The sequence below is a fragment of the Bacillus rossius genome, chromosome 1 (assembly GCF_032445375.1).
Source record: "Bacillus rossius redtenbacheri isolate Brsri chromosome 1, Brsri_v3, whole genome shotgun sequence".
Taxonomy (NCBI): Eukaryota; Metazoa; Arthropoda; class Insecta; order Phasmatodea; family Bacillidae; genus Bacillus; species Bacillus rossius.
In genome coordinates this window covers 6,237,985-6,263,518 of record NC_086330.1, presented here as the reverse complement: position 1 = coordinate 6,263,518, position 25,534 = coordinate 6,237,985, and the positions used below count along the sequence as shown (strand labels likewise).

General features: G+C 36.8%; 1 protein-coding gene across 1 annotated transcript; it reads right to left on the bottom strand.

Annotated features, from left to right (window-relative positions):
* Positions 1-315: 315 nt before the first annotated feature.
* Positions 316-25,091, bottom strand: LOC134531586 (integral membrane protein DGCR2/IDD-like). The gene is made up of 5 exons (XM_063367307.1): positions 24,928-25,091; positions 16,831-16,988; positions 14,035-14,239; positions 11,586-12,342; positions 316-8,594 (listed from the first exon to the last, which is right to left on the bottom strand). Exons 1-5 carry the CDS (start codon positions 24,980-24,982, stop codon positions 8,483-8,485), a joined length of 1,287 nt encoding a protein of 428 aa, XP_063223377.1. The 5' UTR covers positions 24,983-25,091; the 3' UTR covers positions 316-8,482.
* Between the last annotated feature and the right edge of the window lie 443 nt (positions 25,092-25,534).

Here is a 25,534-nt window from a genome sequence, read left to right as displayed (position 1 = left end):
TTTGTTATGAAATTTTATCCGAACCTAACCTAACCTAACCCTAAAGTTCGGGTTCGGTTCGAAATTCGAACGTTCGACCCAGCACTATTTAAAATCTTATCCTTACTGTATTTATACTTCAAACATAATTTCCAATCTTGATAATGTATTCAAGGGTTAATATTATCTCCTTTAGGAACTGAATTGCACTTAAGTGGTTTTTCTAGACTTAACCGGTTTCCATCATCATATCTCAAGACATATGGGAGGGTTTCCAAACAACCTGTATGATAGGTTCATGTGTGAAATAGAGGGATCTTTAAATCAAACACAAACTGTAGTAAAATCCTTCAATCTGTTGTATTTTACTTTTTTTTTAATTCATCCCTACAGCATTCACACAATTATTTAAAGTCAATACATTAAAAAGTACTTTTGTACACACTCTGTGAACAAGGTCTTGGAAGATAATGAGAATCAATTAACATTTTGTAGGCCCACTACATCATACACTGTAAAGTTCATCACAGCACACAGAACACATTAGTTAAATTATGATTACAACCATTTAACAATTTTTCTTATTTTTCCTTGAAAATAAATAGATAAATACACGTCTATGAAGTAAATGCAGCATGGACACTCAAAATGAAACACAGAGACTGCTAGCTACGCTTGGAACTACAAACGAAGCAAGTAACACTCATGACCACATCTTACGTAAGAATATCGATAGTCACCGACCGATCATCCTTTGCACACCATTCGAACACTTTGCGAGATCCACACGTCGCGAAGAGTAACCAACAGGTTCACTTACAAACTAATCGTGTGATGTATCTGTGATACCCGCAACTCTGTCGTAACACACTGTCACGTTTAAGCCTGCTGGCAGGGTTCACGAGCATGTAACATTTTTTGGACAGGGAAAAACACCTTAGTTTCATTAAAAATTACCATAGATGTTTTTTTTAGTTATCACAGAAATACACTAAAATTGAATTACACACCAAGTAGCAGGATGACGAATGAACAAACCAACACAACAGAACAACCAGACATGAAAACATCCGAGACACCAGCGTCCTGCACCAAGCAAGCAACAGATCATTTACAAACTTGGAAAAGTCAGGGAATTCAAATGTTCTCACAGTTAAGCTGGAAATGTCAGGAAAAGCTTTTGACGGTCCAGAAACACAAATTTGTAAATTTCAGTTTGGATACTGTAACTAAATAACTTTTTTTAATACAGGAATTGGTATTAAATGAAATTAAAATTACTATGGAAACATTATCAAACATTTTGGATTAAAACATCTGAACATTTATAATTTTGGTGTGAAAATAGTGTTTGAAATAGCAAATATTTGATTTTAAAAATGACTGGAAATTCGATTCTGACCTTCCACAGCAAATATTTAACTGATAAACGATTATAGATTCTACTTTTAATATGGTTTCGGAGAAGCTATTAAGAAATAAGGCATTTCCGAAACAGTTAAACATGTAATACGTACGTGGAAATTTTGTATTTCAAACCAACACGTGTTTCTGGCAACTTTTATAACAATGACAATCTGAAATCTGTTGACTGAATTAGCTCAATTACATCGAATACTGGCACAGGGTGTACACATTCTAGAAAGTCTGGGAATTTACTTAAAAATCTGAAAAATTCATGGAGATTCCTCAGAGATAGTAATTTGAGGGTGAAATGTCATAATCTTGTATGCCATCTTTCAGTCTTTGAACACTTTTGCAGATGGTGTTTTGGTGACTAGTCATGGCTAGGGCGGATGATCAGGGGAGGGACAAATTAAATTCTTCTAATACAATTTGAGTACATTTACAATTTAAAAAATTAGAACACGTTCATTTGTGGTTATAAAAAAAAAAGTCCTTTTATCTACAGCACTGCAGTAAAATAATACTTTAGCAGGTTTTGTAAATGTAAACTATGATAAATTTGTAGAAAATCTGAAAATTATTCAACCAACAAGTGAAACCATCACTATCACATTCATGAAACACAAATGAGCTTTATTTGCACGCTGACTTGACTCAACAACACATCACGCACTACTCAAACAATGAGCTAATTATCGTAACTCTGCGTTATTTAATTTCTCGAGTTTTAACGAGCACCTACATTTGCTGACGGTTTAAATATTCACAATAAAACAGTATATTAATGTATGATTAAAATTCCTGCGTTACTTTCTGAACTGCAAAACCTGTGGCTCAAGTTGAATGAACTGCAAAGATGAGTGCATTGAACAGAAGTGCCTCGCACCGTCAGCACACCACATGCCTCGTCTCGCTTCAGCGCGGATGCATCACATTAGGCTCAAGAAACTTACACGAAGGTTTATAAAATATTACCTTAACTAAATAAATATTACAAAAATAAAATATAAAGAAAACTTAAAGCTTATAAATGCAGTACAATGAGGGGTAAAAATGTAAAAATAAAATTGGCCATACAAAAATGCAACAAAATACATAGTTAAAAATTGGCAGTGTATAATGTTAAGAGACGACATAATTCAACAACCCAGCTGCACATTTCACACTAGGATAAGACATATTTACGGATAGAAGATGCTTAAACATCTGTAAGGTAAATACTGGTAGTTTTTGGCATTTAAAACAGATCTAATCAATTAATCACATCTCCCGTTACTATGATAAACCCTGTGGCACAAATATTAATAAACCCACAAGAAAAAAATGTGAGTTATACATTGTACACACGTCTAATACGTACTCTGCCGGTCCCATGTTTGCACAAATGGGATCAAGTGCATATATCCCCATCTACTTCTGCATAAGACAGTTTTGTTTGCTAACAGCACAAGCCAGTAGAAAATATTTTAAAAAATCACTCCTCCGCAAGGTACTAACATCACACATCAATAGACTTCACGTCGCAGTCTGCTTCGAATCAGGGCTACCACAACACACAAACCAACCAGGCAAAATTACTGCTATCCGTAGGTAGAGCACACTTTCAGACACTTCGGCAGAGCCAATACGACCACACTTAAACTTCACAAAGATGTGACTACATGATTTTACAAAGAACAATAAAATTTCAATAATACAAACTTGACATGGAGTTATGACATTATGAGGTACAAGAATTAACGTAATGCATGGAGTCTGAACACAAAGTTTGTTCGAGCTGATCAGACAAGATGGTGTGCATAGTGCACAATTGTACTCTTATGTAAATATATGTCACACAAAATCATTGGTAAAAACTAGTACTTAGTGTTTAGCAACAAAATAATTAAGAGTCTGGCAGTAAAGATGAATAAAACTTTCTTACCACAAAATATTATTGGCACCATCAGTTTTGAAAACAATAAAAATTAGTTTTAAATAAAAATGTTTCACGGTAGAAAACATTGTCACACATGAAAAACAAACAATGGGTTGCACAAAGTGTTACTGTTATCGCCAAGATACGTAGCTGGATTAGTTGTAGGCATGTGCAAATATCAGTTTTTTTTAGTTCAAATCAAATACGAATGCCAAGTTATTCGTGAATACGAATTTTGAATTTGAATAGTAAGAATGACAGAATACCACTAAAAAATTTTTTTCACATCATGTAACAACTTCTGGAAAATTAGACAAATAATATAAAGTAAAAAGTTGGTTACGTTAAAAGAGCTACAATAATTATTAGGGCTGTGCGAATGTGACTTTTTCAATGCGAATCAAATGTGAATCAAATAATTTCAAATATTTGCGAATAGCGAATAATTTGCGAATATTTTCTAATTAAGTTCTAGGTATAAATCTAAATAATTTGTCAAAATTTGTCATATTATATATGGTTTTTTTTTTAAAGAGTAATGTTCTTTAGCTTTATATACATTTTTATTACTCAAGTAACATGTATATTTTTATGTCTCTTCTAATGGTTTAGTAATAAAACACAATCAGTGATATAGAAATGTCTTTATCAAAAGCCAAGCCTACACCTTGCCATCAACATTATGTAAATTGCAGTGCAAAAAGACCAATTCCTTCACATGTTCTGGATCCAGGCATTGCCTCTTGGAAGTGACAATGTTCCCAGAAGCAGAAAAACAACGTTCTGAAGCAACCTGAGTTGCAGGTATACTCAGGTACATCAAAGCAACATTCGCTATGTTTGGAAACTTTGTTTTACCAAAGTTTTCCCACCATTTCCACGGGTCACTTGTTCGGTGGATACGTTTCTCTGTCAAATATGTTTGTATTTCTTGAGTACAGTCACTGTCTTGTAAATCTTCGTTGGGAAGTTTGTCAAGTGCTGACCAAAGTCCTGATGTACTGGCGGAGGTGGTGGGGTCACCCAACTTCTGATTGTGTGTAGTATGTTGTTCACATCTTGCAATGTGTTTGATGTGCGCTTTGAGTGTGGCTTGTGCAACAATCTTGCTAACAAATGCATCTTTGTACCTAGGGTCAACAATCATTGCTACGAGAAATACTTTGTCTTCTATGTAATTTGGAAATTGTGCCAAAAGATGTTTTGAAAGACATTTCGCAAAAATAACTCCATCAGCCTTTTTATCAATGTAATCATTAAGGTGACTGTGCAGACATTTTAACATAGGAATAACCATGGAAGATGTTGGATATAAATTGCCACTTATTTCTCGAGTGGCATCAGCAAGAGGCTTAAGAATGGCCACTATTCCAGCCATCTGCTTCCATTCCGAGCTAGTTAACATTTCTGTGCTATCAGTGTTTATTTGGTCTGCAACCAGTGGTGCTTTTATTTGAAGAAGCCTCTCTAACATAGAATAATCTGACGACCACCTAGTGTCAACATGTTGTATCATTTCCAAAACAGGTTGACCCATTTGTTCCATCTGGCTGTGAAGGCTTTCCCTGGCTTTGCTGCTGCGTCGATAATGACCAACCACCTGTCTTGCTTTTGCCAAGAGATTTGATGCTCCATGACATTCGCGGTAGGTGTGATCTATAGACAACTGTAGAGAGTGTGCAAAGCAAACACGGGCTTTATCCCCAAACAGAAGTCGTGAAGCAAGCTGGAAGTTTGCTCCGTTATCTGTCACACAGTATATTGGAATAGTTGTTTCTGTTACGGTTATTCCCCAGGAATTCACTGACAAACTCAACTCTTCAGCAATTTTCTGACCTGTGTGTGATGTGTTCATGTTGATTATGTCCATCAGGAATGATTTGTATGAAAAATCTGAAGTGAGGTAATGGGCAGTGATGCTTACATAGCTATCTCCAGCCTTGGATGTCCAAGCATCAGTTGTAAGTGACAAACTGGACATACTTGTCATGTCATGCACAAATTCAGCTTTCAGTTGAGACCTTACCTCTTGTTGCAATTTTGTTACATAGTTGGTGGAAAATGTTGTTCTAGCAGGAATTTGATACTGAGGAGCTACTTCCTTCATCAAATTTCTGAAGCCATCTCCTTCTACAAAACTGTACGGTAAAAGATCTGTAGCAAGCATTCTTGCAATCTGCTTTGTAATTTTCTGTGCTGCACTGTGGTTGGGTGCCCACTTGTACTGCTTATTGAAAGCAGCATCAATACTGAGCTGTGAAGTTTTGCTGATCTTGACAGGAGGAGCCTGCTGTTGCAGGCTGGCCATTTCAGAACAGTAGGTCTTCCATTCAATGGGGTGGGTGGACTTGATGTGGTTTATAAGGTGTTGTAGTACCTAATGACAAAATATAATGTTTGTACTTACATTACATATATACATTACATTGTCAGCACATTCAAATTTTAATTACATGAAAACCAGAGTTATATAATTTGTAAATGTAAAATTCATTAAAAGTTAAGTTAATTATTGGGTTCAGGGTGCAAGACAATTATTCACATTTTGTAAGTTGGGTTTCCATAAGCATTTCGTATTGTACTATTATCACTTAAAATAACTAGAACAGATTAGCATCGAGGCATTCTTCTCAAACTTTACCAAATGCAAACAACAAATACTAAAAATCATGTGTGATTGAAGACTGTTTTAATTGTACTCATTAAAGGAGACAAAGGGAAATAAAAATGCACATATCATGCAATCCTAACACTCTCTTATAAGCTAATTTCGAACTTACCTCGTTTAGTTTTATAGTCCTTCTTACATAATTTGCATTTTGCAAATGTCTTATCTTCTGATTGTGAGAAATTAGACCATATAACACTTCTTTTGCGTGTCAGTGCGGTATTAGTATCAACATCTTCGTCGTCGTTATTCATTGTACCAGTTGTATTTTGAATTTAAACCAGCGGAAACACGAATATCGTAATGCAGGAATCAAAAAATTACGTCCAGAACTTCACTTCTTCTGAAAATTAAAAACGGCAAAGAAAGTTTATGAAAGTAAACAGATCTTCGAAGTATCAGTTTTATTCTCCGCAATAAATATTCAAGCGATTAACAATCGATATATCGAAGAGTTGTTTTTTTACAACTGCTAGTAAGCATGGTCAATATTCCGTTTTCAGTCTTTTGGAATTAAACGTGTCAAGGCAAAATAATTTTTAATGAATTTTCTTTATCTTGTCTTTTTAATTTTATCTAATTATTTACGTAACATTTTCGGTAGTTTAAAAAGCAATTGCGCTGGAGCAATTCTAGCAACACAAGTCTCTGGCCATAGGCCGCTCTGGTGGCCATAACCACAAACGGACACGCTGTAGCCATGATGGCCGCTGTGCTTACTTTTCTATCGTTAAAAAAAATTCTCTAGATTTGTATTAGCAACTGGATATAATAAAATAATTATGCTACACATCACGTAAAGTTTGCAGTAAAATCGTAAGCATTTATGATAATTTTCACGCTACATTGGCTTTAACTGTTCTCAGTATGCCCATTTACCTAACCTAAAATTTGATGTAAGTAAAGGTCCGCTTACAGTTTTTTTTCTTCCATTAAGTCTCTTGGAAAATGATTTCTCGAGGTTCGACATATTATTGTATCACACGTTTTGTCAAACAAAAGTAATATTTTAATACATTCGAAAACTTTCGAATATTTGAAATTTTCAAATACCTAATTTGGTTTCGAATGTGAATCAAATCAAATATTCGATTCGCACGAATGTTTGCAATTTCGAGTATTCGCACACCCCTAATAATTATATGGAAAACATATACAATGGAGTGTCCGTATTTTGTGGTGTTGTAGTCCATGGTTTGTTGACATTAATATTTTTTACACTCTGGTGCGTGTGATGAAAATAATACAAATAATATTTTGAATACTAGTTGTAAGTTTAAAACATCACTTATTGTTAATCTTTATGATAATGAAGTCCCATTAAAACATTAAAAAAAAATTGGTTGTCTGTAAAGTCGGTTTACGGACGATAGTTTAACGTGACGTCATAACAAAACGTTGATGAAATGATTGCATACTTTATGAATAGAATTTAATCATTTTTATTTTAATAATAAAAGAATAAATACTTGAAATATACTAGTAATCAGATTTTTAAAATGCAAGAATAATTAACCTTTATTGCCGAAATTGTTGTAATAAGCAATGAAAACCACATTAACTTTTCACTTCACTTTATAAACAGTCGAGTGGAAGAGAGATAGATGCGGCGCAAGCGTACAATGAGTGTAACGGGACACAGCGTAATGGAACAATGTGCGTAATGGGACACTTTTACGTGCGTGCAGCCGGCGTTCGATTTATTAGACGTCACGTCAAAAAGGGTATTTATGTCGCACAAATGACTTAACTTCAACAGTGAACATTGGTATACGACAAACTCATGAGTTGTGCTATGTCAAATATTTGTAAGGAAATTAATATACGTTATTTTGAAAAGTAAGTATTTGAGGTTGAATTGAATATGAACAGTTTATTATTTGACTATTTGTATTCAAAAATTTGAATATTCGCACAAGCCTTCTTACTGGCTTCCAGCACAAAGAGTAAGAGACATGTTTCTGCAAACCCATTTTTCATTAACTCACCCCAGAACACTTATTTGATCATGGCAGTGTAAATTAAAAAAGTTAAAAACATTTACAAAGAGTAAGAGACATGTTTCTGCAAACCCATTTGTCATTAACTCATCCCAGAACACTTATTTGATCATGGCAGTGTAAATTAAAAAAAGTTAAAAACATTTCTTAACTGTAACGGGTAACACTTGGGTCACGACACAACATGCCGTTAACGTTATCCATATAAAATGTAGTAAATAAAACATACGTCAAAACCTAACGAAAAGCAATAACATCGGTTAGTTAAAATTTTCATTAAAAAAAAAAAATTCTATAAAAACCAATGAGTATAAATTGATAATACTAAAAAAAATTTTTTTTTCTCAATAAAATTAACTAAAATCATGGAATGAGTATGTTGGCAAATTCTTTGGCAAACTCGTCGCACTCAAAGACTGCTCCTGAAACGAGAACTACCCGGAGCGTGTCGGCAGGGCCGGAGTGAACTCCCAGCCGGCGGCCCCCAGACAGCCGTCGAGCGACCGACACTCACTCCTCCTCGGACGAGGTGGACGAGGTGGACGACGCCGGCATGCTGCTGAACCAGTTCTCCCGGGCGCCGTGGAGGGACGCCGTGGGGGCTCCTCTCGAGGGGGCCGCTCTGCAACGCAACACACGCCCGTCCGGAGGCGCTCTCCGCAAGCACCCTGGCCGCATGTGGCTCCACTCATCATTACTATTCCTTCACATTACATATGTGATATCTTTCAAATACACAAGAGCAAAAATACTCAAATCAATTTCACCGATGATTAAAGGTGTATGAAAAGAGCATTTAAAAATTTAATTTATAGCATCTATTATGTGATTTTTAGCATTTTATAGCATTTTCCATTTTGTGATTTTTAGCACTTTGTAGCATTTAAAAAAATTGTTTACTCACATTTATTTTTGTTGATTTTGTTGTTGTAAATAATAAAAGCATATGTACAATGCACATAGGTATTAAGTAATGACAGAGTGAATTTTAAAATGGAGTTCGCGGTTTTTGGGGATTTCATTTGCATGTTTTGAAATTAAAAACCCCTTATTTGCACTTTTCATGGGGACAAAGTAAAAAAGTGTAAAATGTGGGAAAGTGTAAATAAAGGGAAAAGAAAGAAATACGTTAAAGTTAATTAAAATACAGTCGCATCCTGCAGCGTTCATAACAAATACGGGCTACATTACACATACGCATTGTACCACAGTAAAAAAATTAAAAAAAAGGGCCGCAAATTGGAAATTTACCGTCAATAGCGTGCTGTGCGCGGAGAAAGGTCATTGTACTCGATCAGCTGTTGTTACGGCGAAGCGGGGCGTAGCCGCCGGCTGGCTCTCTGTTTTCTGAGCTGCGCATGCGCAGTATAACTCACTCAACGCTCCGCCCAGACTCGTGACCTTCAATCAGCAGCCAGCCAATAGATGAGAGCTTAGCGGAAAAAAATATAAGCTCCACCTCCCGTGTACCAGTTTTGTCCAGTTCTAATACCAGTTTATTGGTATATGCACCAGTTTTCTCGCTGCCGTGACATGTTCAATTTTACGATCATCTTGATGTCTTGATACCAATAATTAATTATTTACTATCCCCAGATATAAATGGTTAGTTTAAAAATATGCGTCAACTGTACAATACTTCCAAAATAATAAAATACATATAAAACAGTTACAAGACAGCACTCACTTTATCTTGTGAAGTTTATGTCTCGTACCAGTATTTCGGCTAAGTTGTGACATAAGAACTTATAAGCAGCCTCGTAAAGTCGTAATTTTCCCATTACGTTTATACATTTGTGAGTTAACGTTTATCCCTAGTACATTTTAGATTGTCTCCTACTATAATTACTCGGACTTTTAATCGCCTAGGCTTAAATTATTTTATGTTTAGAAATAAAAGCAACTTTTCATGTAATAAAATATATATATTTTGCGATTTAAAATGTTCGTTGTCGACTATAAACGTTACAGTTTTCACAATGTTTTTTGGCCTACTATTGTTGTTACGTGAGGTAAATAGCGGGATGGATTCGATTTTTGAGACATAATTCGCGTGAAAGTATTGTATTGGACTAAATGGGAACCAAACGGGACCTGAAGAATATTGTGTAAATAACGGTAACGTAAATAAGGGGTTTCGCTGTATTTAATAAATGTTGAAGTATCGCAAATAATCGCGGTAATTGGAAAATTTCGCATCTATTTAGCATTTATCGCAATTGCGAATTTCATACACCTCTACCAATGATGTTTTCAACTTTTTTGATGTGATAACGTCTTATAAATCGATGAACGCTGGCTGCACGCACGAAAAAGCATGACTCATTGTCACGTTACCCCTGAGCCTAGCGTGCAAGAACCGGCCAACCACCGTGCGAGAAAATCTTCTATAACATCAAACAGGTAAGGTGGGCTTTTTAAAAGCAGCAATTTAAAAAATTTGATTTATTTGTCCAATTTCATAATTTCAAATTAACAATTTATTTACATTGATTTGATTTCAGTTTATTTCTATAACTAAAAGTTCGTTATTATATTTAAACACATTATTTAAATTAAATTTGCAAAAACTGTAAATAATATTTGACAATTAAAAAGTATGCAATTTTTCATCAATGTTTTCTTATGATATCACGTAAAATTATCGTCCGTAAACCGACTTTACAGACAACCCCCTTTTTTTTTAATAAATAAAAATTAACCAACAAAATATTAAGATATCTTGCAATGAAGCTTCTCCAGACTATAGGGTTGTACAAATATTCAGTAGAACAGCGCACTGTCATAATCTGGCAAATTTGGCATCACGGCTATGCCAGATTAACGATTTTGCAAAGTTATCAAAAACATAAATTCCCACCGAGAATCTAAAAAAAAAATTTATAAGAAAATACTTTGATACCTGGCACATGTACAACATTCACAACACTCAGTTTGAAACAGCTGCCTAAAATCAGGGGCACTGATTGCTAAGCAATGTACATGCAAATGATGGTATTTTGAAGATATCATTAACTAATAGTTAAACTGCAGGCGTAACTTGTAGCAAATAAACGTAATTGCTGAACAAACCATACACTGTCATCAAACACCAAAAGAGAAAAAAATTTAGTCGCACCTTTATTTGTGAGGAAATATCTTGTCATCAAAAATAACTTGTTTGTTAAAGAATATTTTGCTTTAGGCAGCACAGTTCAAAACATTTAGCATGTAAAGTGTGATGAATCCATTCCATTTCTGGAAGTCATCATCTGAAGACAGCAGATAGGAACAGAATGTCCTAGTTACCGCCAGAATACATAAATGTATCTTATCTTAGCATTAACAGGTTATACGTGATTGTGTTTATGTTCATGTAAGTGCGGGCAGTCGTTTAAGACCTACATTTTAAACACAATCTTAAGATTTTTAAGTGCCGAATTTTGTGAACTATGGAAACCAAAGTAAAACATCCTTTACTTAACAAGCAGTGTTGTTTTACTTTAGTTATAAGTTACATGTATTCTTTGAAATACCTTCATTTGCATGTACATCTAGTAATCAATGCCCATGATTTTAGGCAGCCGTTTCGAACCTAGAGTTGTGAGTGTTGCACACCCGCAGGCATCACTACCTGAGGCGGCGAGCGTGCGTCGGCAGGGTGAGCGAGGTGCGGTAGTAGCTGGGCTCGTCCTCGTGGTCCTGGGGCCGGCGATGCAGCGTCATCGTCTCCGGGGGCGCGTCCCGCTCCAGGTAGTAGCACGAGCCGCGCGTGCTCTTGCAGTTCTCGCACTCGCTGCGGTAGTCGTCGCAGTCGTCCGGGGCGGGGCCGGAGCTCTCCGTCGGCGAGAGGGCGGTCGGCAGGCCCACCACCGCGTCCTCGTAGTACGCGTCCGAGCGTATGGCCGCGACCGCCCCCTCCCCCTCGGCGGGCGGGGGCGTGGGGGGGACCTCGACGACGCGCGACGAGCGCCGGGACTCCGCGGCGGGCACCGCCGGCGCCGAGGGCTCCACGCGGAAGCTGCCGCTGGTGGCCAGGTTGATGGGGATGGTGCGGTGGCCGGCGAGACTCGAGTGGCCGGCGTTGTTGTTGCTCAACACCACCGTGTTGTTGTTGTTGTTGTTGGCGGCGACGAGGGCGGCCTCCGCGCGGGCGGCCGCCACCGCCTCCTCGTAGGGCGGGGGGGCCTCGCCGTGGGGGAAGTAGTTGCCCGGGGGCTTCCACAGGGGAAACTGGCTGGGCGTCTCCTCGTAGGCGAACTCCAGATGGTGCTCCTGGCCCACGGAGCCCAGGTAGCCCATGCTGCCCGGGAGGTAGGTGAGGCTGCCCGCGATGTAGCCGATGCTGCCGAGGCTGCGCTCATCCTCGCTCAGCTGCCGGTTCTGTCGCCCTGCGCACGCCATCTCCCGTCACCCCTGCCTCGGTCCCACGATGTGGCCTCCAAGCAACACAGCAGGAAGGAACAGAAACCCAGTGGGCAGCAAGGCAAGCGAGGATGAGTTGTTGAATCAGCGGGATGTCTGAGAAGGAGGGTTCGGCAAAGATTCGACAGTCTTACAATGACAAGGGTAAAGTTGCTATTGATAAGGGGTAGGGGAGGAAAGGTACATGTGTTTCTATTTCGTGAACCAAAGTGTAGTTTTTCAACAAATTACTTAACTTGAACATAAATTTTTTTATAATTTAGTAAATTGGTTAGTGCTAATCACGAATATCACAATGTGGCATTCTAAATAGCTATTTTAGTATCTCCAATGGCGCTAAAAGTTAACTGCTCAACTTCATGATCACTTTATAATTTAGTATATGTAGTATATGTAGCAGGATCAAATCAAATTTTCGTAAAAGGAGAATTTTGATGGAGTTTGCAACCGACAATGAGATTTCTCAAGGTATCTCCATTATCCCACCTATTCTTTTCATTGTTCCACAGTACAACCTTGTTTCATTCCACTTTTCAAGGATGATGGATAAATACAGATTTCCAGTTCAGCTGTCTGGCATCAGAAGGTTCCTGCTCTAATTCGAGTTCATTCCACATTCACTCCATGTTTAATACCTGTGTTTACACATTCTAAGGTAGTTAAGGTAGTTACATATGTACGTTCTTGCCCAATTTTGTGAACACAAGTAGAAAAATATTTAAGAATCTTTACCAAAGCCAGAGCTTGTCTAGCAGTTCATAATATATTTATTTTTTGCACACAAATTAATAATGCGTAACAATTTTTTTTTTTAAATTTTAAAGAGTTAACCACCTTTTTTTTTAATATTATAGCATGATAAAAATAGAAAAATGTCTAACTACTTTTTTTTTTGTCAGGCAGTCATTTCTTGTAATTTGGATGCAAGATGCAAGGAAGAACACAAATTTGCTTTTTTGACTAATCTTAATATGATGGTTGTACTACCACAAATCATGAGTAGTTCTCGATAACTGTGTACCAGACAAAACTTTGTGCAAGCATTTGTCTTCAACTAGGCAAGCCCACTTCAAAAAAATTTTTCTTACCACCCCATTATCCATTACAATACTTAAGAACTTGCTTCCAACTTATGAAAAGTCACCAAACCTACAAACAAAATTTGAACACAAACAGTAGAGAAGTGTTAAAAGAAAAGTTCAAGAGATCCCAGCAAATGATACATAAAACTCTGTTAAGAAAGTATGCTAAAACCAAAACATTTAAAAGGAACTTTTTGCTTTATAATTTATATTTTTTTTTCAAGTTTTAACACATTTCTAAATGTTTAAAAACCAAACTGCACAATCATAGCTTATCATGCTAGCCTACATTGTTCCAGTATGACAACAGGCATCAACTCGTCATTGCCAGAAACAAACGATTGTTTGCTTCACACGAACAACCACAATATCATTTTACTTCAGAAAGCCCAAGCATAGATACCAACCAAAATAAATTTATTCAAAACCTTTGCTCAAAGTTGCTGCTAAATATTTTTTAAAAAATTCCATTTTGGCGGGGATCGGTCCCTTGACATCGCAAAATCAACTCAAAGAAAGAACTCGCCACTGAAAGGTGGAGAAGTGTGGACACAAGAAGCAGCTCCGCGCACGCACCTCGCTTCTTGCGCTGGCGCAGGCGGTGGATGAGGAAGAAGAGCAGCGAGAGGGACAGCACGGCGGTGACCGTGCTCGCGATCAGCCGCAGTCCCAGGTCCGTGCCCCCCTCGCCCGCGCCCCCCTCCGGGGACGTCTTGGACAGCGTGTCGTCCAGGCAGATGAACTCGCAGCACGAGTTCCCCACGCGGAACGACTTGCAGTCCTTGGCACCCAACCCACTCCCCTGCCGACCTTTCACCTTTCACAGGCCTCGCATTTCCGGTCATGATTTTATATTTATATCAATCACTAGGGGCATGCACATTTCGCGAAAAGATTCTAAGAGTAGCTGAAAGTTAAAACACTGTAGCATCATCTGTGTTTCGTGACTGGGTGAGTTTCTTTCAGGTACATGTCTATTGTTACAACACCAATCACAGTGATTCAGTGCGGAAGCAAACACGAGCTGAGTGGGTCGGTCAAACAAGGCAACGACTTCTCTCGCAGACGGCCGCCAATCACAAGGAAGAAACCGCTGCTGAGGGTATACCTTGTTGCAGTCTAATACGCGTTCAGATTTTTTCGCGAAAAATGCCTGCCTCTATTTATCACTGATCAACTTTTAGACTTTTTCAGTTGTTTAACTTTCACAAAATTAAAAAATATATACAGCGCATACTTTTTACTTAATTAGCAACCAAAGTTACATTTTTAACGTTTTCAGGCTGCACAAATAGGGAGAATTTAATTTATTGCGGAACTGAAACTTTATTAGGTTTAAATGCAATGCCACAGGTTACTTCTTGATATGGTTTGCATTTCTATCACAAAAACTCATTTCATGTTTCTTAGCTGTCAAAATTGTCGTAACAAATTTGAGAATTTTGAAATGCCAGGTAAAATTATCATTTTCTGAAAGAAATTCAAACCATTTCTTGAAGTAGCCAGTGGCATTGCAGTTAAACATAAAAAGTTTCAGTTCTGCAATAAATTAAATTCTCCTTATTTGTACAACCAAAAATTGTTAAAAATGTAACTTTGGCAGATAATTATGAAAAAAGTATGCGCTGTATATATTTTTCATTTCGTGAAAGTTAAACAATTGAAAACGTCTACAAGTTTATCTGTAATTACTTTAAATATAAAATCTTGACCTGAAATGGGAGGCACCCCCTTAACGTTCCCACACACATTCTTATTGATTGGGAACTCTCTCTAGCTTTCCAGGTTTCTGAAGGTTATCCCGTTATCTCATACCATACATTACTTCTTATCGTGATTATTGGCCAGATGGCATATTATGAACGTAAACAACTGAAGTGAGATCCTATAAGCTATTTTGTAGAAAACCTGACATCTGCCACAAGAGAACACAAGCTTGGTTCGGTGAATTTTTTTTTTAAATTAAGGAACGGAATATACTGAACTTAATGCCTCAACGACACTGGGTCATTTGAGACGATGAAAGGTGACGAGATGAGAAAGGGAGCATTGGTAGAATGAATGGGTGTGGGGAACGGAAGTATCTGGAGAAAACGCAATGGCAGTTACAATAAAAATACGGTTATGTAACTAAAATCATAATCACCTAAAATGTTTGAACCACTATTATTTGTACCATGTTTAGCCAAAAATGTAATGCTATGACCATGTAGAGTTTTAAAGCTAAATACTTAAAATTCAAGCATCATGTTTTGATCCTCTTTCAGTATAATATGTTATGAGAGACACCATTTTAAGATTAAAAAATAACACTGACTAGTTTCGCAAAATATTCGTAAGCTCTTACCTCAGCATTTCATAATTGTTTGAATTTTGAAATAATTAAAAACAGTAACTAGTGAGTTTCATAAATAGAATTAAAAATGATTATAATTGTTTGCCTGTCAGGTTATGCAGGAATCAAATTAATCTCTGAAAAGAAAACAAGATACACTTATTAAAACGACAGGAGAGAAAATTAAGAGGATAGACGAGCATGCTGTTCGTACTAAATCCACTTGTGCTCCAGGAAGCACAAGGCACATATTTGAGACAATATGTTTAAAAAGATACTGCAAAAAAAAATTAAATTTGTTAAGTACCATATTGGTCTAAACATGGCTACAATTTTTTACTGTTTTTGGCTATGTCGAAAGATTTTGTCGTCTTACAGCCGCACCACTAAAATACTAATTTCAATACACATGCGAGCTGAGCATTTAATGCAAAGAAACTGTAACATTTATTTATTTATTTATTTAAATTTGTTACATGCCCACCGACAGTCTTGAGACTTTAGAGGTGGGCACGATACAAAACAAGTAAAAACAAACACTATCACAATAAATAGAGACAGCACAGAATAAACACAAAACATGAAAACAGAAATGACATAAATACCAAAAGGACAAGATAACATGACACATTACTTAGCGAAATGTTGATTACATATTTATTAAACCTCAGTGAATACATTTACTATACACAAAATATATACAGAAAAATGGATGATACAAAATATAACATGTGACTAGAGGACAAGTTAAGAGGATGAATTTTTAAGTTTAGACAATTGATCATTATTGTGATTCCTAATTAATAGGTACATGATGTCATTAAAGTTATGTAGAGTACAATATGTTTGGTACAAGCGAGAATTAAATCGTGGTATTTTTAACCCAGTGGTTTCCAGGAGATAAGTACATTTAATTTTAGCGTTAAAACAATTTTCAACAAACAGAGAGTCTAAATATACTCTACGTGCTCTGCGGTAACACCCATCGTGAATGAAATAACAAAACCCGCATCTCCGACCGTCGGAGCAGGGCTCACCTGGGGCGGGGAGCACAGCACCGCCTTGCACCACTTGGGGTAGCCGTTGTCGCAGACGCACAAGGTGCAGGTGTCGGGCCCCGGGACGTAGTGCAGTCCGTGCGAGATGGTCCGCCCGTTCAGGTCCACGCACTCCCCCGACGACAGGCATGCCACACCTGCACACGCACCGACACTTTGCGACGACAGGCATGCCACACCTGCACACGCACCGATAGTTTGCGACGACAGGCGAAAAAAATTCAACTGTAAAGTCCGTGTGCCTACTGATGAACTCCCTGCAGAAATTTCGACTCGTCAATTCGGGTCGCATACTCGCGATCGTACAGGAAAAAAAACAGATGAGCAGCGTGCACACGTCAGATAGAACACCGACCCGCTCCACCCCCAACGAGCTGCCGGCCTCTACGGTGCGCTTCGGGCTCGACGCCTCTACACACTGCGGTCGTTCGAGACTGCGAGGACCGACGAGGTGACGACGGTGCATCATGCCAAATGAATGTACGGTGAAACCGTAAACACCCCGATAAAGACCCAACAGCTACTGGCTTTGTTTGCCACGTTTCCCATTTGTTGAAAAATCCAGGACTGATCCCGCCTGAAATTGAACCTGGATAGCTTTGGTCGGAGGCGAGTGGTCTGTACACTAGACACCCTGGACCGTCCCCGACTGAAACTCCGAGGTCCTGCGTGTCCCTATTCCGAGCTCCCTCCACCCCTCCAAACTAATGGCCTGTTGCACCAATGGAGTTCAGGCCTGATCTGGAGTCGACAGCTGGTCCGATCAGCGTTCTACCACATTTTTTGTTGCACCATTGCGTTATGAACACTGTGCGAAGATTATTAGAAACTGCGATGAAAACCGACTCTCGGGTTGGTTCATAGCAATGATCTCGCATCAACACTGTACGGGCACACGTGGCCGGCATTTTCACGGACTTTGTGGAAGTTAATTAAATCAGGAGTAAATATTAGAGTATTATTTACAAAATTTCAGATCACATATAATACATGTATCAACAATTTTACTTATACTAGTGTTACATCTTTTTATGCAAAATACCCAATATTATAATATTTTATTTTGTCATGATTTATTTTCATATTTTAAAAACAGTGTTTTTTAGGTCAAAACTTATACATATTTCTGACTGCTTCGTTTGGTATTAATCTTTAAATACCAGTATGTGTTTTCTGTCGTCGTTGAAATTCAAAAGACAAGGCGTCAACCATTGCCGTGTCATTGAGTGTAGCGACTCAATCATTCCAGCCCGCCAATAGAAATACACCTAACATTTATTTACCACTGCTGCTGCCTGTTGTTGCAGACTGGAAATGTACGACCTGTAGTTCACCGATCGAAGTTCGTGCAGTCCCAGTATGTGTCGGCACAACGTGTAGAGGAATGACCCTTAGATTATTCTTGGGCTGAATCACTGGATCGGAAATGGAAGAGTGAATGGTGCCACAAGCTCACCAAGGTAAGTGGAGGACTATGAGCGGTAATCTCTTCAAAATATTATCTCACATTTAACAATGAAAATATGTTAAACAAACCTTTACAGTCCCTAAAGCAGGGAACGTCAAATCCTTACAAGAAAAAATAAACTGTAAACCCACACAATGTACAAAAAGTACAATCAGAAAGTAGTGTTTTCACCATCTGCTAGTGCAGCACCTGTAAAGAAATTCTTTCAATACCTAAATGAAGTCACCTTGAAGTGTAAAATTTTCTCCTTAATTACTAACATCCCTGAAAGTACCACAGTGCCCCATACTTGAAGATGCCAAAGTCCAATAGCACACTTGTAAGGCAAATAAATAACTAAGGCCAACATTAAGGGAGAGCGCCCTTATGCCATCAGAGTGATGCGTGACCCTGGCGTAAGACCCTGTGACTCTCTCAAACTATCATCTCCGACTATATTTGACAAGCATTGGAGGTGTAAGGTTAACGAAAAAATGTTATCAATTTTCTCCACCAAATATAATTGGACACATAACCTAACTATGTTTTGAAGCGTGACACACTATCAAAGTTAATTTTTAGGCTGAGCTATTTCTAACATTTTATTTTCAAAATAATTTCTAAATTTAAATTATGCATAACTGTGTTGGATGGAAATTTTGAACTTATAATGTTTTGAGTGCATTTATAAACTTTAAAAAATTTAAAAATTTAACTCACTTTAATGCTTGTTACACAACACAATAACAATAATGTTCTGTGATTTTTAAGTTATAGACACATCATTTATTTTTAGATATAAAATTTATTTGCATACAGCATTAACATTAGGATTACTTTAGTTATTTCACCTTTATAACAACTTTAATCACCAATGTATTTTTATTTTTTTTGCAATTTTAACAATTTGTTGTGATGGAAACGGATGTCATTTCCATTTTTGCTAGGCATGATTCTGATTTTCTGACTCCATCCTACATCCAACATATATTTTAGAACCTGTCTTATATGCAAAATATTTGATGGAAACTCACGTCACCCAACTTGTCAATTAAACATGGCTGCGCTAGCGATGTTACCAGTGAAGTCACAACCCTCCAACATTATTTGTCCAAACATATTGGAAGATGTTGGAAGCAAGAATCTGAGTGTGACAAAGGCCTCTATGAAGCCTGGCCTTCAACCCCAGACAGCACATTAAACAATACCCACGGGTGGAGTAAGTGTAGTTTCGGATTTTAGTGTCACATTTGAAAAAAAAAAACTTGAACCTTCTAACGAAATAGTTCAGCAACTACAATTAAATACTTTGTGATTTCCCTGTGATACATTGTGACATTACGAGGGACGTTCTGAAAGTAAGTTTCATCATTTTTGACGTGACGTCTAATAAATCGATGAACGCCGGCTGCACGCACGAAAAAGTGTCCCTAAAGCACATTGTCCCATTACGCTGTGTCCCATTACGCTCATTGTATGCTTGCGCCGCATCTATCTCTCTTCCACTCAATTGGAACAACCATCGATTTGACTTTTTCGAGGCACATTAAACTTGAAACATTCCCATTCGTTTCCTACTTTTCCTATCATTGTCCTATCCGTAACAGAATAACACAGATTGGAAGAAGTTAAATAGCAAATATGTATAAAAGTTATATTTAACATAATCTCATCGTTAAAGTAATAAACATATTTGAATTAATGAGTGCAAATAAAAGTAAATTTATCAATTAAATTGTAGATTTCATTTCACTCGTTCTTTGTATCCATACAAAATAGTGATAATTAAATAAAAATGATTCAATTTTATTCATAAAAGTATGCAATCATTTCATCAATGTTTTGTTATGACGTCACGTTAAACTATCGTCCGTAAACCGACTTTACAGACAACCAATTTTTTTCTAAAGAGCAGATGGTACACCAGGTGAAACAAACAATTGTCATGAGAATCCTTAACTGATGCTGGTTCAACGACGAAAGTAGTGTCAGCGGAGGAGGAATGACGCATCCACACAGCGCGGAAGAAGAGAGAGTACTAGCAGACCGGCATGCCTGAGGTTATTCAAGTACAAATCACGATGGCAGACAGATGTGTGCTGACAACGAGGTCACTAACGGAAGTGTGTGCTGTTTTCCCAGCATTGAAAGCTGCACTCTCGGGACGCCACTTCCAAAACAACGCCGAGGTGGGGCAGACTGTGCGACAATTCCTTGCATCGCAGGGCACCGAGCATCACCGGAGCGGCTTCTTCAAACTGACTGCACGCTACGACAAATGTCTCAATGTTGGTGGCGACTATGTCGAAAAATAGTGCAAGGTGTATAGTTCATGACGCATTGGTGTATTTTTATTTTTTTTGGCAATAAAGTTTCCATGTGGGAAAAAAAATTACGGAATATTATTTTTACTTATTTGCACATTCCTGCTGTATTCATGTCCGCATATGGTGAACTTTAGTATTCACAGCACCTTCTGTATACGTCTGAATAAACCTTAAACCACGCCTGTGCAACTTCGGAGCCTGTGTAACTGCCGCCGCTACAAACAGTAATTTCAGATGTTATGAAAATCTCATAATAAATGTTTTTACTATTTATCACTTGGTGTATCCAACCGACTTTTTGACGTGACGTCTAATAAATCGATGAACACCGGCTGCACACACGAAAAAGTGTCCCACTACGGATGTGTTCTGTTTGCTCATTGTACGCTTGCATGGCATCTCTCTTCCACTGATTGGAACAACCATCGATTTGAATTTTCAATCATATTTTAGTCGTTTGAATTATTAATATTATGTAATTTAACGATCGTCCACCGATTTTCAGCACAATCGGTACGGTTATTTAAAAGTAATGTTGAAAATTCAAATACGTTTTGAACCAACAATGGTGTTTTACAGTTACACATAATAATTCAAATTACACCCAGGATCTTTTGCACAATGATTTAAAAAATATTGTAAGACATTATAAATAAGTTTGATGTATTTGATGCGTATTTGTTATAAAATCGTGTTAATATTATACCCCTACCGTGAACAAAGTTTTTAATATATATATATATATATATATATATATATATATATATATATATATATATATTTAACATTTGAAACTACATTACCTTAGTATGATCTCGTGGGCGTGTGGTTAGCGTACCTAACTCTTAAACTAAAGGTTGTTGGTTCGAAACCCGGCAGCTGCAAATTTTTTTTTGTACTTGTAAAAATAAATATGGCGCACGCAACATTTCAAAAGAAATAAATATATTTGAATTTATGAATGCAAATAAAAGTAAATTTATTTATTCAATTGCACATTTCATTTCACTCCTTTGTATCCATACAAAATAGTGATAATTCAGTAAAAATGATTCAATTTTATTCATAAAAGTATGCAGAGGTAAATTTTATCATGCAAAAAATTGAAAAATTTAAAAAAAAAAATTCTTCCTCAAAGAATATAATATTTTTAATGCCTAAATGGTTTGGCTGCAAAAACCTATTACGGCTGTCTCAAGCCAAAAAATATGATATTTCCTTTTTTTCTGGATCAATCATTTCATCATTTTTTCTTATGACGTTGTCACGTTAAACTATCGTCCGTAAACCGACTTTACAGACAACCAATTTTTGTATATATTTGCATTTTTTTTAATGTTATTTTCAGCAATCGGGCATCTAAAAGTACCTGTAAACCAATGTCAAGACTTTCTCAGGGCCTTGAAGTTTTTATTTTTTATTTTATCACAGAATAATTTTTATCTTTAATAGGCAAAATCAAACAAAATACATACTAAAATGATATATTTGCAGTAATGTGTCGATTTTTATGTTGGAAAACTAAAAACATTTCCGGAGATAATTTCAACCCAATTTATGTGGACAGTCTCCGGCTATTTATGATGTATGATCACAAACTGAGGTGAGGTGTCAACCAGACCCCTCACATAAATCTGTGGGCCCCGTTGCTAGAAGACATGATGCTCCCCCCCCCCCCCCTTTATTATCTAACAGAGATCAAAAAAAAAAATTTTTTCCTTTATGTATATTGTTTTAGTTATATTTTTTAACCTTTTCACAATTATTTTAAAAACACATTAAAACTATAAGTAAGTGTTTCGATTGTCAACGTAAATTGGTTTTGAATAATGGCAAATAAATGAGTGTAAGTGTTCAGCACTGTCAACATGGTGTCACGTCAATTGGTGGTGGTTTTGTTACTCACAGTTGTAGATTCAGACACGTTCTGTACGCACAGCATATTCCGAATAATATTACTCTGGTGTAATATTACATCGGTAACTAAATTTAGGCCTTACTGTTTGTTTTCTATGATTTATTTAAAATTGTCTACTTTTTTGTTTTAATTTTTTTTTCTTTCCTTCGCAGGCCCCCTAGACCCATGGGCCCCGTTGCCATAGCAACGGCAGCACCGGCCATGTGGGGGCCCTGGTGTCAACTAACCAAATGCAAGTTAGCAAAAATCTGCTTGAAATTACAGTTCCTTCAATTCCTGCACCGTTAATGCTTACTTCTGGACTTTTTCAAGGCCTTTGTGACAGTCCTTCTGTTACGTTACTTTCTTACGACTTTCATGAATTGTAGACACTCTGTTTCAATTATAATTTTCTTAATTTTATATTGACATTTTTAACTCTGGGTTAAATAATTTCAGGTTGATACTGTTATTTGGACATTTGGCAAATTCTCAAACTTAAAATTTTAGGAACTGTAAAACAGTTAGCACTGGTCATGGTGTGCTGAGTGAGGAAAGCTTCAATTAGTTTTTGAATGTGCAGTTTCATTTAGTGCAATATTTTTATGCTGATTGGTTATTGTTGTATTAACATCATGATATTGCAAAATTATTTAAATATTTCACTGAATTTGTGGTGCATCACAAATATTTTGTGTTCAATGTTAATTTTTACACATGCCATTATACTAGCTCTGAAATATGAGAGTTTATACGTATTATTTTCCTTGTCTTCCTTTTTCTTAATTTGTGTATTGTTTAAGTGTAAAATCTGTAATTTGCTTAGATTCTTCAGAGAAGGCTAGGTGATAGCACAATTGTGCCCTATACCTATCAATAAAGATAAAATTATTCAACAGTACAATAAAACACATTTAAATATGTTAAAAACCTTATTAAATAATTCTGCGTCATAGAAAAAAAAGTGGTATGGTTCTGAATGAATTCTCAAGAACTCGCTTGTCGTAAAGGGTTATGAAATTCATCTGTTGGATTTAAAACAAGTACGTAAATATTGATGGAGAAACTTAAATTAGCCATAGTCAAGTTCTTACAAAATATATATGTAACTTAGCACAGGAATTTAAATACAGTAATATTAAGGGGAACCAAAGTATATTAAGAGCAGTGTTCTCACGACACTGCACCACTTTGCTTACCAGTGTGTGAGCACCAGCCGTTCCTACTTACTTTCAGAAGTTTTAAGGGCTCCGCCCACCCAGACACACACACGGTGCACAGAGCTTCAGGAAAAACAACGCGATTTCAAAACTACTCAAGATATCCGAGTGGGGTCTCCTTACGAAAAGCATTCAAGAGTTTGCTGGCTGTGGATACATTCCACATATGCAATTTGTATGCCTAGGTAAATTATTTTCCACTCATTTGGTAAAGAGAATTTATTTTAGTGACTTTAAGTGTTTCCCTTTCATTTTCTATAATTTTTAAATAATTATTTTATCCAAAAGAATTTCCTGATCTTCATAACCTTCCCCGATTTAGAGTTTGTTTGACTGAAAAACCAAACACAACTTTGTGGGATAATTAAGTAAATTTAGTACATACTCATTAAGAAAATTTTCATAGTTTTTATTATTTTTCAAAAGAGCTGCTATCCTCAATATTCAATTCATTTGATTATTATGCAAGAACGTATTTTCCACCATTCCATCCTCTCTTCGCTGCCAATGGTTGTTGAAAAACTGCATCACTTAGTTTATAAAAGCACCAGTGCAAAGGGCCACCCTTCTAGGCCAAATCAATATCTTAATTCATTACCAACCAAACTACAAATGCAGCAGGTGGAAGGGTGTTCACTCTAACACGTGCTTTGCTCACATCACAAACCACATCTCACAGATTTCATATTAAAAAAATTTGTTTAAAAATATAGGTGGCAGGTAATAGCCTGAATTTAAAAACATGGTTAAGGGATGGTAATGAAATACTTGTAGCACAAAAAACCACAATAATCAAAAACTTATATTTTTTTTCCTAGAGAACTCCAAAATTATAGGCCTATCATTCAAAATGAATATCCTACAAACATCACATGCACTGGGATTGTCAAAATGAATAACTCAATAATAATTCAGGCAACAGATGGCCTGAAGTCATCTGCCCACTGTCCCTTAATGGAAAATAGGAATAACATTCAAAACACAAATATGAAGAGCTCACTTGTCTTATTTCTGATTGTATTTCAAGGGAAAAAATGATCCATAAACTAATAGTTAAAACCAAAATAAATGCAGAAATACGCAGGAATTTTTCCGTTATGATTAGAAAAAATCAACTAGAAATTAACGGTACACTAACTGTGAAATGGGACACACTAACTTAACGAAGACCAAACAAATACATACCTGAAAAACTTATTAAAGAGTACGAAATGCCTATAACTAATATCCTACAACACATTTTTATAGCTTAGTTTTCTTCATTCTATAGCTGTGATTACATATGTCAAATAAACGTCAACAAATCGAACAATTTCATTGCTGGAAAACAACATTAACATTTTTTTTTGTAAGCGACAGCAGCAGAACCCAGACTAACAATCGATTAGTAAACCTGAATAATCTCCGAAACTCTTTCAAGAGCATCGATATAGATCCCGGTTATATGGCTGAAATGGTGGAAGTAGAGACAAAGTATTCTTAGAGAGACGGAAGATTGTGTAGTTGTGATCCTTGAAGGATAATATTTGACATGGTCAACCATCATAATTAGAAATATATTTTACTTTTTTCATTTGCAGATTACTAAATTATACAAATTGTGTTTTAAGAAAATATTAATTGATATATTTATTTAATGATATAATTTTCATAATATTATTAAATCTATAGTTAGCTACATTGGGTTGATCATTTCGTACTAGGTAGGTCTATTGCATCATCTCAACGACCATCTCAACCGCCATGGGATCGCGCTTCGAAGGGTGCCGGCTGTGCTAGGGGGTCATCAAGC